The sequence below is a fragment of the Melanaphis sacchari genome, unplaced genomic scaffold (genome assembly GCF_002803265.2).
Source record: "Melanaphis sacchari strain LSU unplaced genomic scaffold, SCAv2.0 Contig77_pilon_pilon, whole genome shotgun sequence".
In the NCBI taxonomy this organism is placed as follows: domain Eukaryota; kingdom Metazoa; phylum Arthropoda; class Insecta; order Hemiptera; family Aphididae; genus Melanaphis; species Melanaphis sacchari.
Genome location: NW_020271547.1, coordinates 1,999,344 through 2,014,589, shown reverse-complemented (window position 1 = coordinate 2,014,589; position 15,246 = coordinate 1,999,344). Strand labels below are relative to the sequence as shown.

The 15,246-nt window shown below is 24.8% G+C and overlaps 1 protein-coding gene and 1 non-coding gene across 2 annotated transcripts in view; both read right to left on the bottom strand.

The window, feature by feature from the left end:
- Positions 1-658, bottom strand: part of LOC112601343 (slit homolog 2 protein-like) — a 56,279-nt gene extending 55,621 nt beyond the window's left edge. The window contains exon 1 of the mRNA XM_025348916.1: positions 531-658. Coding sequence (XP_025204701.1) covers positions 531-637 — 107 coding nt within the window. The 5' untranslated portion in view covers positions 638-658. The remainder of the gene's footprint in view (positions 1-530) is intronic.
- A 13,466-nt stretch (positions 659-14,124) lies between these two features.
- Positions 14,125-14,197, bottom strand: Trnar-ucu. The gene has a single exon. It is a non-coding gene; the product is annotated as a tRNA-Arg (tRNA).
- Positions 14,198-15,246: the final 1,049 nt, after the last annotated feature.

Genomic DNA, 15,246 nt, shown 5'->3' with positions numbered 1-15,246 from the left:
TAGTCGTTTAAACATGCAGTTCATATAAATTCGACAAAAAAGTATTCATACACACTTGGTACACGGGTGGGTGGATAACTAATACTTTGTAATTCGTGTACCTAAGCATTGCTTCATCCGTTTCATTAAAATAAAAACGATTTTGGTGATGACGTCGTAATACCGACTATCTAGACTCTAGAGTGCCTCACAAAACCGCTGTGTATTAGACGATATCAAAACAACAGTTAACGTGTGAAAAATAAATGGAAATTTCGATCGCATTATATTCTAACACTATATCGAATGAACAACTCATCTGGTTTTTCATCATAATCGTAAACCAAACAAACGTGTAGGTACTATAATTGCAACTATTTTTAAATTTTAAATAAAATAGTATTTTTTTTTAAACTTGATAGACAAATAATTAATATCATATAACAATATAAAGATTAAAGATGAATAACATATTTCAATGAGCCATATTATATAATATAACCAGCTAGTGTGTAAAATAAATGAATGTACGAAATACATCAACCACTTACCTTGTGCGGAACACACGTGCCGAAGTAGCAGTCGCGTCTGACGGATTTGTCGTCAAATGCTGCGCACGTTGACGACAGTACCGTTTGTGTGACCATGTTAATCGCATGCCTTGCACTGAGTCGGTGGCACGTTGGCTCGCGTATAAAACGGTTAGTTTATACTGCTCATTCATGCCGGGCGGCGGCGGCGACAAACGATAACGCGCTGTCTGTTTTGCGTCCTCGACAAAGCTCCTCCTATCATCCATATCCTCCCCATTTACCTTCTCATCCTGTATTCGTCATCCGCCTCTAACTCTAACGCCAACACCATCTCGACTCGAAATTTTTTATTTTAATGCCGTATACCTACACTCTTCAGTCATAGATATCCGATACCGTTATTAAATTACACGGAATGAACGTTTTGCCAGAGTATTTCAACTCCAAAAATATATTATAAAAAACTTGAAGGAGTAAAAGAATAACTGTCTAAAGATAATTTTAAAATATTTTCAACTTTGACTATTTCTACTTACGTGTAAAAATAATTAGTGTTGTTGATAATAACCTAATCAATAATGAAATTTTCTAAATAAATTAAGCATTGTCAATATTATCTCGGATATATTTTCAATAGATAACTTATTTTAATCTTTGATCAACGACAGTAATGATATAATATAACCATAATCTATGTAGTATGCGATGTTAGTTTTATTACAGTAAAACACTTGGCCTGCATTATATATATTGTATCTGTCTAAGATAAAACGTCTATAACTATCGGTATATAATATATTAGACTTGAATAAGAGAACGACAAGTTGATGATCATGCGATCCCATACAAAGTATCAACTGAAAGCTTAATATACTCGAACAAGTTATTAAAAGTTAAAAATACTTAAAAATACTTAAAAGTAAAAAAAAATCTGAAACAGACTGCAATATATTTTAAATCTTTATATCCATTTTTTAATAAGAATTACTAACTAAATTCAAAATAATACTTTTAAGAGATTGAAAATCTGTCAACATTTTTAAAAACAAAGCTCCTTCAACGAGATAATGGACTGACGTAGTTGTGAAGTTCTTGAGAATAACAGAATCTTCATTTTAATTGGATATTATTGACTTTTACCTAAATATACCAGGTGTTTAATAAGTTTGGAAACTCTTAATTAATGTATGCATATTTTAATACTTACATGAAGCAAGATAATACTGTTGTACATTTATAATGTAAAATCTTTAATAACCTCATTAATTATATTAAAATATTATCGTTTATCAATCCCAATTAGTGTAAAGACCATTTCCAAACTTATTGAATACCCCACATAAAACTGCATCTACTGAAGATTTTTGGGCTAAGTAGAAAGTATGTTTTTGAAAAGTATGCGAACTATAAAAAATAGTCATAAAATTCACTACCATGCATTTGGCTCCTTATGTATGTGTGTGTGTGTTTGTGTGTGTGTGAAACGTCATTCTCAAAAAAGTCCTTTTTGAGGAACAAATATTACTCAAGATTATCTGAGGCCACCTAAAAATACATATACATGTTAGTGATCCTCTACAAATACCAAATTTTAAGAAACTGGTTTAAGACAAAAATATGTATAATATCTCTAACTAAGATCATTAATGTCACAATATAAAATTATATTCTTAAAAATTCTAATTAGTAAGAAATTTGTAGACATTTTTGTCATTTTAGACCATTAATTTTTACTAAAATAGTATTATAAGTTATAACATTTAATTAAATGTGCATCGTAAATTGCATTTTAAATAAAAATAAATATACCTAGCAACTGCTGCTTAAATTTTTTTCTGAAACTCGAAAATTATTTTTCAACCTCCCTGATAACTAGTAAGAGATTCCTAGAATTCAATATTATTAAATATACCGTTTATATATACTATATAAAGTATAGTACACAATACACATAATACATATATTATAAAATTATTGTCTTCTAGGCTTTGTAATCTATTACGTGGGATTTTCGTTCAAAATACATATTAATGTGCGTATTACGTTGTAATTCTATTCCAAATTCCTGTAAAACTATTGCGAGTTATATATAATGTTATGAATCGTAATTAGTTAAAATATTTTTATTATAAAAACTTCAAATATATTGGAACACTTGCTAAATGATTTACAATTAGACTTTTTTTTATACACGTATGTTGTTTTTTTAGAAAATGTTCTACAGTGTAATTTTTAAGTCTATTGTGACACACTGAAATTACTATACAGATGTGACAGAATGTATATGTCGTATCTTGTAATTTTCGTTTACAGTTTTTAATATTATTATTTTTAAATCTTCACGTAACTAAATTATCGTTAATAAAAATAATATCTAAATAATACAGCCATGTTTTTTTTTTTAATTTTTTAACAATTATATTGTACACTTAAAGAAATTTTTAGTGCTAAAAAAATAAACAACTGCCAGAATGTAAAAATAATTTATAGTATAATAACATTTGTTACAAAACAATTACAATATTAAAGATAAAAAATGTAATATTAAATGTTGTATGAACGTAATTTTCTGATCGTAAACATAACCCTACACATTTAAGTGGTTTTAATACTAATTAACATATTAGACAATAAGAATAATTAATTCATCCTAAAATTGAAAAGATAAGTTTTAACTTTTATGAATTTTTTTCAACCAAACATTTTTTCTATACATTTCAACTCGTATTTTTTGACGAGAAAACTTTTTTGTATTTATTCATTTGAATTACAAAAATTGATAATTAACATAAAATGTCCGTATTAAAATAAACAATTGTGTTTTACTACATAACTGTCTACAAAAATGTATTTCAATAATATAAACAAGATTATAATATAATCTTAATTTTATTAATTACTCTCGATGAGCCACAATAACAAAATAAACTTAATTATTTAAAACTTTTTTCATAAAATTCCGTAAAATTGTCCATTAATCTAAATACATATTAAATCCTTTAGTTTTAATATTATTATTATTATTATCATTATTATTATTATTATTATTATTATTATCATTATTATTATTATTATTATTATTATTATTATCATTATTATTATTGTTTTATTTAACACCAATGAACATTTAACATGGTTGGTAAAATAAATGTGGTATAATTATAAGGAATAATAATTCACAAAATTATACATATATAATAAAATTAATCCACAGAACCAAAGCTAAATTACTAATCATACAATATATATAATGCAATGTTAGTATAGATGAGCCAAAACTATAGTCAACTAAAGTGGAAAGGAAAATTCACTCTAATGTCTCTAAACGGCATAGCAGCAAGCAGAAGATCAGGAACATCGAGTGGCCCATTTAACATAACTGACAAGAAATGTAAGTCTACTTTTTCAAGGCTAAAAACTTTAATATAGGAATTATTAAGAATCTATCTTACATCAATACAATAGTAATATTGTACAGTATCATAGTACGTAACACTGATAGCTGATGGCTAATAATATAAGATTACTGATAAAAATATATAATAGAGGACGCTGAGGTCTTAGGCAACGATGGATTTGGAATGTAGGAATGCAGTTTTAAACTGTCTTTATGTACCTACATATACTTGTATACAATATTATATTATTATAATATGTAAGCAATTTTTTTTTTTTTTTTTTGTTCAACCTGCTGTATTTGAAAAAAAAATTAATTATACTAATTAAATTATAAAATATATAGTACAATAAAATAAAATATCCTTAAAAAATATTTACCAACTGATATGCGTACAAAATATTTAGTATTTATTTCTATGTGTAAAGATTATTATTAATATTATAATTAAGTTGTAATGGTTGAATTTATTTATAAGCACAATTGATTACATCAGACAAAAATAGTTAATAAGAACCATTTCTATGTATAAGTTATTAACAGAACAGTAATAACTCAAATTTATCTCCAAGTTCTGCGTATAGCTTGTTGAGCTTTTAGCTTTCCCAAAAATTAGTTTGCAAAAGCAAACATTATATTTACAATCACGCGTGGTGAGATAATTCAAATGCCAAGAGAAAAGTATTCCCTGAGCCAGATTTAGATTATACGTTACCGAAAGATTTTATTATGAATCAAAGCTGCCAAAACAAACATTTCTTGTCGCTTATATGACTTATATACAGTGGCGTAAATATAAAAATTCAGACCTATTGAAAAAAACTTAAAGAGCCCTTCTCCTTTTGAAAATAAGTTTAAAAGAAAATTGTAAGTTTATATGCCTTTAATGATGTATTTTATAAATCAGTTAAAACAGTTAAAATTTTACTTCACGAGCTTTTAAATTCATAAAGTTGTTAATAATCTACATAACGTTCATGAGATTTGCTTCTCTAGCTTCTAATCGTATGTTCATTAACGCGGTATCCGATAGTCGTTCTTACCCCATTGAATTTCTAAAATATTCCTTATAATTCTTAATTTTTAAAATGACTATTCAGCTGTAGCTACTGTTACATATATCGTTAAAAATATAATTAATAATGAACACACCTCCGGAAAACTACTGCTCATATCATAATATTTAATTATAAAAATTCAGTTAATTCTCTTATAGTTTTAATTTTTTCGATTTTTCTTCTTAATGTTTTTACACTAAATAATATTTAAATCAGTAATGATTCAGAAAAGTTATTTAGATATTACTGTCGTAATAATATTGTGTTATCTCTAAATTATGTATCTGTTGAAGTTAATATAATATTGTAGATATTAAAAAAAAATAAATCTAAAACCTTCTTCATACCTAAAAATCTGTTGTTTTTTTTTTTAATGTTATAAAGTCTATAACAGTGACAAAAAAAATGTTATTTTAAATAATTTTTTTGAATTGTCAAATCTATGATTCTATGCAAGCTTATCAAATTATTTTTTAGTAATCTTTTTTCTTTAATCTTCAAAAGTAATTGAAATTTTAAATTTTGTAGCCATTTCATCTACTTCATCAATAATCATTTCAAAATGTTGTCGAAGTTTTATAATTATATTGTAAAAAAATTACTAATTTCTTCGTTGCCAGAGCTATATCTATATCTTTTCTTTGTAATAAAGAAGAACTTAAATTTATACTCAATAAAATATAGCATGATAGTCATAACTAAAAATTCGAATTTTTTCATGTTTTTTTTTTATTTTTATAGCTTCTGATATTTCATTTTATATTTTTACTCTTAAAAATAATTTGCTGTAGCACCTTAAAAATCGTTATTTTACTGCAATTAAAGATGAAAAAATGACTCTCCAAACGTGTCGGGCTTATCTTTTTAACGTGATTTCTAATTTACCATAACATGAACTAAGTAAATCCCATTGATTAATACTATTTCCACAAAACACGTTAACAGTTTTTAAAAGAGCAAAATAATTATTAATCTCTATTACATTATTAACTACATCATTCACTGCTAAGTTCAAACTATGACTTGCGCAATGTACAAACAAAGCACTCGATTTTAATTCCTTAATACGTTGTTATACACCCTTATATATACCATTTATAATATTAGCACCGTCGTAACCCTATACAAGACATTTTGAAACATCTACATTTTTTTTATCCAATTAACTGCAAATATTTGTTGTTATACCGGATGCAGATTAATCTATGACAGTTTAAAAACCAAGAAAAGTCTCTTTGATTTCTTTTGTAATAGATACTTTATCATTGTTTTTTAAAATATTCACATATCGATAAACCATATACTTTATACTTAATTGATCAATTTTGGCTATATCTTGAGCAATATCTGTAATTATTAAAAGAGAGTAGGTTCTTAAATATTTGCTAAAATTATTTATCTTGAATTTTGACCCAAGCATTAAATAAAATAGTTTTGAATGCTAGGAGTTAAATATTTTGTTTTACCAGTTGGTAATTGTAACACTTGTTTCGTAACTCTATTATATTTTACACGCAACTTTACATCCAATAAAAATTTACTAACATGTGTTCTGTATATTTCCTTTGTGTCTTCTTAAAGCTATTCCATTCCTTATCAATTAAAGAATTACTTTTACTAGACGTTCCAAAACTTGTCACCAAAAATTATGCTTCTTACGAATTACTTCCTCTAAAATTAGTGTCTATACACTTATTTACTATCCACAATTCTTTTAAATAATAGGATTCTAAATAAAATTCCAATTGTTTGTTATTTATAAATATGTACGTAATGATTGATTCAAATAATCAAAAAGTACTTGTATATTATAAAATATACCTAATATCAAAACAAATTATTATTTTTTTTTTTATTTCAAAACAAATATTTTTTGTTAATGACAAAAAGAACAGTACTCAGAAAGTTCCCCTAGATTTAAAGCCGTAATGCAGCCGCATTCCTATATTTACGTCACTACTTATATACGAGTATATATAGTATTTACATAAACGTTTGATCGTATAAATACATTAAGATTAGTAAATAAAGGAACAATACCCAAAAGCCTGATGACAATTCTAAATCTAACAACATTCAACAATAATAATGTTGTCACGCTTCAGTGTTTAATTCTCTTGTGACTGCGACGGAAACAACAATTTAACAAAGTAAAAATGTTTTGAAATTTGGTTCTATTCATTTTTTTTTTATCGTCCAGAGATTCTAGCTGTATAAAATAATAATAAAAAAATTTTATATAGTCAATGGTCATATAACAATACTATGGATAAATTTAATTAAGTATTATAAGTTCAATTTTAAGGTTTTAACTCTATTTACTTTACAAAATTATCATAATTTGTAACAATTATACTATCGAAATATTCATAAAATTTTATATATTTCCAAATTTTGTGAACTACTGAAACTATTAATTTACTAGATATACAAATAAAACAAATAATACTAATTTTATTTTCAATTAATTGAATATTAGCAAGTAAAAATATTCTTTTAAATAACTTAAGATTTTTCAGTTATTTAAAAAGATAATTCATCAGGTTAAAATCATGTTCATATAAAGCTATGACTTATTAATTAATTAGCCATTTTATAGTTTGATAACTCAATACAATTGTTTTAAATAAAATTCATATATTTTATAATTAAGTTGAGACAAATGTGTAATTGCTTTAATTATTACTGCTAGCGCGCATTATAAAAAAAAATATTAGGATACACTTTTAATAAAATATTTAATTATTAAAAATAATAATTTTAGAAATTTCTCAATTACTTGAACACTATTTTTAAACAAGGTGATATTTAAGAAAAATAAACTTATTTTTTACCAAGTTAAATTAATATTTTTCTTCATATTATCTTTAAACATATTGCTTATTAATTATTAATTTATAACTTAACATTTTTAATGTTCATTTAACTAACATCTTTGAAAACTCGTTAATATAAGTTAGTAATGATTGATGCGACTAATGAACGTCCATTTTTAAATAAGTATGTCATATACATTTTTATATTTTAAAACTTTTATTTAAATAATTATTTATAATCGAAACTTGAAAGATACTTAAAAACTATTAATAACGTTTGAAAAAATTAAGTACTAAATAAAATCAGAGTTAATATTTTTTATGTAACGAAGTGAGGAATCAACTATTTTTTTAATGATGTTCTTTTTTTTTTTTTTATGTAAAATTATTGTAGAACAATAATAATATTTACAAACTAAAAATTAAATTAAATAAACATATTTTGAAGTGTTTGTTCTTAAAGCAAATCCATGATTCAAACAAAATTAATAAGAACAAATAAAAAATAATCAAAGTAAATATTAGAAAAAATATAATTATATTTTAAATTACATGTTAGAAGTTTTAAATGACATTTATTCAATTTATATTAAATCTAATCTAAAATTTATTTAGAAGGCCTTGTATGCATGCTTATATATACCTAACTATATAGTACTATGTGTCTATATAATATGTCCTAAACAATAAATTAAATATGTACTCGTATATATTCCATAAGAGCTTTGTATGTACCTATAGCAAAAACCCGTGTATAATATTAGAATAAAATAACCTTTTTCAAACTAACAAGTAATTGAGAAAAATTCAAAACCTATCCGATGCTTTGTACACTTTTTTAAATCCCTGCAAAATCTTGTTATGGTACTTTTCTAGAAGGGACCCAATTTAATATAAAACGAATCCTAAAATACTTTGAGCTTGAAAATCGTGGAAAAAACAGTTGACCCAGAATATTTAACTCCTTTCATTCTAGGTATATGCATGGTGATGAGATAAATTTAAATGTTTTATTAATTATTGATTAATAACAAAGAAAAACTAGCTGTATAGTTGATTTATTTAGGTTTTTAGTTATACAAAGTATACTTCAAATAGAAATATTCAATATGAAATTAATTTAAGGTCCAAAATTAAAATGTCGGTTAATATTATCCATGTTCCGTGATTCTTAGAATATCCAATGTAATTATTACGAAACAGTTTTCATCAAGTTTAAATATATGTATATTATGTATATATATAGCTCAAAAAATGTTAATGAGATCAGACATTATATGTATTGTCTATATCTCGTGCATAATATACTAAATAGTATATGGAGTATCTTGATATAAACAGTAAAATTGTACAATCTATTATGTCGAATATGAATTATAATGATGTGAATATAAATAATATATTATATTTTTAAAATTTTTATTTTCCTAAAATTTCTTTAAAAATAAAAAAAATATATAATATATTATATGTATATTAGACAGATATATTACATACTTAAGATGCTTCGATTTTTAACTATGTAGGTGGTTTCTCATAAAAAATTGGACCTAGTTGGTACTTTAGAAGTCAAAAGTGAAAAATTCCATGTGCTTTTATTAATTATCGGGAAAACAAAAAAAATAAAATAAAGAAAACCATAAAATGTAACGATAATCTAATTTTTGCTAAAATCAATTTTGGTTTTTTTTTTGGTAAAATTCAAAAAGAAATAATTTATTGTAAATACTTTGGATTTTTATGAATTGTTTAAACGATATTATAATTTTCTATGCGTAGTATAATTTTATTATTTTTACTATTTTTGAGCTATTAAAGACAAAAAAAAAAAATTAAATTATTGATTTTTTTCAAATTTTCAATAAAAATGTTTCTGCATGTAAAATATCCTAGGCTGATAGCCTATTTCCATTTAAAATCATTGTTTGTATACTATAATAATACATCATTGAATTCAAATTTAATACCAACATATATTATAATGGCTTTGACTTGGCCCTATATCGTCTAGTAAAGTGGTACCCACTTACTGACCTTCTTTTTTTTAATGGAATTAAATTCACGACAATATTTCTAATAAATTAATATCAACCAAACAGTTTAAAATCACAACTATTGAACTAATATGAATAAGAATAATATGATAAATGTTTATACTTTGTTTAGTAGTTATATAATATAAATTAATTATAAATTTGTCCATATTAATTATGTTTTAATTAATCCTTATTAAGTGATATTAGTAATTAGTAATGTGAAAAATTATCCAAATAAAATATGCACCAATGCGGACACGGAATTTAACGAAAAAAGGGTGAAAGTAGGTAACCGCTATGCTGTACCGCAGTTAGTAGATGTCGAATGTATCTCGTCATTGGAGAGTCTAAGTCACTGTAATATATGTATTAAATTATTAAATTTGAATTTAATAATTAAGCATTGCATACAAAAAATAATTGTGATCAAAAACAATCTGTCATTCTATAAGCTATATTACTGAGAATATTTTATAATATATTTTTATCGTTATTAAAGTAATTTAATTAGCTATTAATAATACGGTAAATTAAATTAATTTTTACCAAAAACGCTGCACTAAAAAATATCATGGGGTGTATAAAACATATAATAAAACACGTAAAAAGTATCTACGAAGTACGAATAATAGCAGTATTGTTAAATTATAACAAAATAACTATAAAATCGTTATTATTATTTGAAAATTTAAGATTTAAGATTTTAGTTACAGTATGAACTACTTATGAAGACTTTTATATTACATTTTTTATCCTTAGCTATAAACATTGAACATTAAAAAAAAAATTTAACTACGCTACTATACTTGAAATTGTTAGTGATTTTAAAATATCTTGGTATTTAAATAGTTTCATAAAAATATAGCAATTTATTGGAAACCTTGTATACATTTCCAAGCTTTTCAACCAAGTAAAAAAATTTTTTATTGAAATTTATAAGAAAAAAAATACAAAATGTCTAAAAAAATTCAAAAATATTTTGAAAATCGTATCTTATACACAAAATGCTAATATATATATATATATATATATATATATATATATATATATATAATATATTATATTTTTAGTTATTTATTTTTAAATTCCACAAAAATAAAAACAAAATAAATTTTGCCAATATTGATTTTACAGCAAATTTCCCGGTTTTTCTCGAATATTTTTTTATTTAGAATTTTTTTACTTTTGATTCCTTAAAACACTAAATAGATCCAACTTTTAATCAAGAAATTACTTCAACAATAAGAATTGAAACATTTTTACTACCCATCAAATGCCCCTCTATTTTAAAGTGATATTGTATACTCAATGGCAAAAAGGTAGTACGTAGATTATATATTACGTTCATCTTGTATAATTTTTTTCACAGCCATTACTAACAGACTATGTTTCCCGTCAAATATTTATAACTCGCCATTTTTTTTTACTGTGTCAAAAATACATCTATTGCAGAAAAATATGTGGCGTGCATTATTATGTCACAGTAAATAAATAATCATACATAATAATATGTAGGTCGTATATTAAATAGACACTTTTTTTTTGTCTGTAGAATAAATTTTAAATTTTAGCAATTTTATTTTAATGATCCTCTCAACGTCATAGGTATCTCTATAACCCATTATTTACTTATACATATGCTGTTATTGTATTTGCAGTTCAGCGTAAATCTTTAGTCTTCACGGAGTTGATAAATTTTATTGCACAACGAAATATACTTCATTAATATAAATCTGTTATGTTATTTTATTAATCTTGTGAAATAACATAGGAAATTAAAATATGGGTTTGTTTTCAAAGCTCTTGAATTATTCAATTTTCGAAACTTTAGGCGCACAAAATAAAATAAATATAATGATTCATTAATAATTTCCATTGAGTCATTGTTTATTGATGATTAAATAACTGCAGAAGCTGTTGGAAAACTTTGAATATTTCCAGTATACGTACTTATACATATTATAATTGAGTGTGACTACTGTGGTTCATCGGCGTTTTTAGCACATTTTCACAAATAAAAGACTATTCAAATTAATATCTGGCTTAAAAAAATTTAAATAATAATACTATCTTTATACTTAATGCAATCAAAAAAATGCATCTTTATTCAAACTTTACATCACGATAAAACAATTATTCTTATTTACGTGTTTTAAAAATAAAATTCCAAATTTGTCATAATAAAATAAATATTTTATTTAATTTTCAAAATTCTATATTCGCGCAAAAAATCAATTTTTTTTTAAATTATTTTTAACACTACCGGCTGAAATTTGGCTAATTAAATGTATCAAAATTATAATATTATGACTGTTATTTTAAGCAAAAATCAGAACACCAAATTGAATTTTATTTTGAAACGGATAACAATAGTTATGACTTTTTTATCTGTTCGTATATAATATATGTTGTTTAGAAACTTTATTTTCACTCGAGCGTTTGCATTAGCTAGCTCTACGGATTGTACTTTTGCGCAACAAATACAAAACATTCGACGCCTAAGTCGCACATAAATAAAATAATAATATCCACTAAAAGCTACACAATATGTATGTCGTACGTGTATATGAAGTAGGTATTGTTACTCAACTACTTGAGACAACTCATAACAACGGCGTGCCTTAACACCAAAATAGGTTACAATTATGTATTGTAAGTCACCGATTTATCGACATTCAAGAATATTTTTATAAAAATAAAATAACTCGACGTGAGTTGTGTATAATAAATTACCATGAGTCGTTAATGTTTGATTTTTTGATTATAATCAACGGTTGCAGCTATAGTAGTCAACTTAACTCAATTTTACGAGCCTGCACAATCCTTCAATTGCGAGCAACTAAGAGGAAAGAACAGATACCCTACTTCAGAGAGGTAAATTTGAATACCGTCGTCAACATCACTTGCTCTTTTCTGCGAATATGAATTATATATTTTATCATATACATAATACTATCGCTTATTCATCATATTATTTAATACTCATGTCTCATTTACTAATACATACCATAAAAGCATTATTATTTTCAATAACATAATAAATTATATAATATTCCATGATAACCCTTCATCCATCAATAAAATACGATCTAGAACGAAATTCTTAGTAATATGATTGAGAACACTCAATTTATACACTTATTTTACAACGTAGTCATATTCAACAATTTTTATCGAACAATGAGCACAATATTTATTTTGATAATTCTCCATATAAATATCGAAAAATGTAGAATGCGTAAAGAAAATTTAATGAACTAGGAAAGTGGCTTTTTTTTTCAAAAAGTCTTTTTTGATCGACAAATTTTAAGTTATAAAGAATTCAAAGATACATTTTTAACATCAATTTCGTTAATTAGCTACGATAAAAAATAAATAAATAAAAGAAAGAAAATAAGAATTACTGAAAAAATATAAAAATAAAATTGTAATCATTTAAAATTAAAATTAAATGTGATAAAATTAAGTTTAAATTAAGAAAGATGTATATAATCAATAAATATGTTATTTAAAATTAATTGTGTAAAAACGAATGAGTCGATTTTCATAGAGTTTATATTAAAAATTTAAAAAGTAGGTACACCATCTATATACGTTCTTTTTTTTAAATTTTTTATTTTTTATCCCAACTATTTTAAATAATTATTATAAAGATGCAATGAGAATAGTACATGTCTTAAGTATTAATATCTAATTTTTTGTGATAGATTTAAATTTTTTTGAAAATACTATACATTATTTTATTCTACAATTATTACACTTGAATATTCAGTTAAAAAAAAATCGACTTGCTAAATTGTTCATTTAAATATTATAGCAACGGTGCACGTACATTCATTTTTAAACGTATTAATTTTTTAAATAAGCGGTAAATTCTTTGAAAATGTTTAATTTTCTAATACGTTTACTAAAAAATAGGTATTAAGTACTCAATATAACCATTATTCGATAGTCGTCCTAAGCAAACCATAGCCATCACTCTAGCTGACATTATGTGTTAAAATATTGTCGAAACACTCAAAATAAAAAATTATTTATGAATTACCTGAAATTTAATAATACTATTTCTACCATAAGTAAATTAACAACGGATAAGTATCAACTGATGAACACCTGAACTATAAGACCAAAAGCGTAATATAGATAGTTGCACAGTTGGACTATTGCACTTTGTAACATGTAATCATTATTTTTCAATTGTAATTAATTAAAATTAATATCATTTATATAAAAATTAATAAATAATAAATCTTATTGACACGTTATTTGAGAAAAAAAAACGCAAAAAATTTCTTAATGAACCATCATCCCTGGTGGGGATCGAACCCACGACCTTTGGATTAGAAGTCCAACGCGCTATCCTCTGCGCTACAGGGACATCTGCGAGCGTCGAGCATTTTAAGATTATTTAACTGCCACGTTTAACAATTGTATTTTTACTTGTAAGTAAATTATAAAATTTCTCAACATATCCATATACATATTACATTATTTTTTATCCTATTGGTTAAGTATCGTATAATAATATTTTATTCAATCAATCGAAAATAATATTTGTAATTTAAAATAACATTATATAAGTGTCATTTCTAATGAAACTAAGATATTAATTTTACATACCTACAATAATCAATTAATATTTTAAGCCTTAATTGAAACCGTCGCTTTATCACGAATAACTTCTTTTTCATTCTAATACGAAGCACGAACCCTGTCCTCGAGACTATAGTAGTCTAATGCTATAATACATTTCACAATCGCGTCCTAGTAATTAAATAATGTCCAGTGAGCTAGTGAGTAATGAAGTGAACAACTAACAAGTGAACTACCACTACAAAGGAAAAAAATCTTCTGTTCTTCTCTTCTCTTAAAATACAAAACGGGAATGAGCTTCGATTTTCCCAATAGGTTTGATGCACTACCAATCAGAAAATAAGATTTTTTTTATCACCGTCGTATCCGTGTCCTATCGCTGTTATCTCCCGCCGGTGGCCCGTTATCGTTATCGGTCGTTATTATTCATGAACCTAATACCTACCTTAGTATAAGATCTGTTACTATTACTCTTATTACCGTTTTTTTTTTACCCTTTGAAACCTTTTTCCGTCGCGTACCTAATTCGATCGCGTAGAACGCGTCTTTTGCGAGCCGTACGTATGCCGTTTGTCCGTAAATTCCGTACATAGCCGTCGCCGTCACGTTCGGAAAGTAGTGTGTTCCGCGTACGATTAGCCATTTTTATTATTTCGTGTATTTTTCATATTGTCATTTACACTTTTTTTTTCTATTCAATAAATCACACTATTTATCTGTATTAAATACGTGTTGTTTTGTTTTCGGTGTCTTAACCCTCAAACACCTCCATGACCTCATTAGTACCTACTATATTGACAGTGTATAAAATACATTTATCAATTATAAATTAAT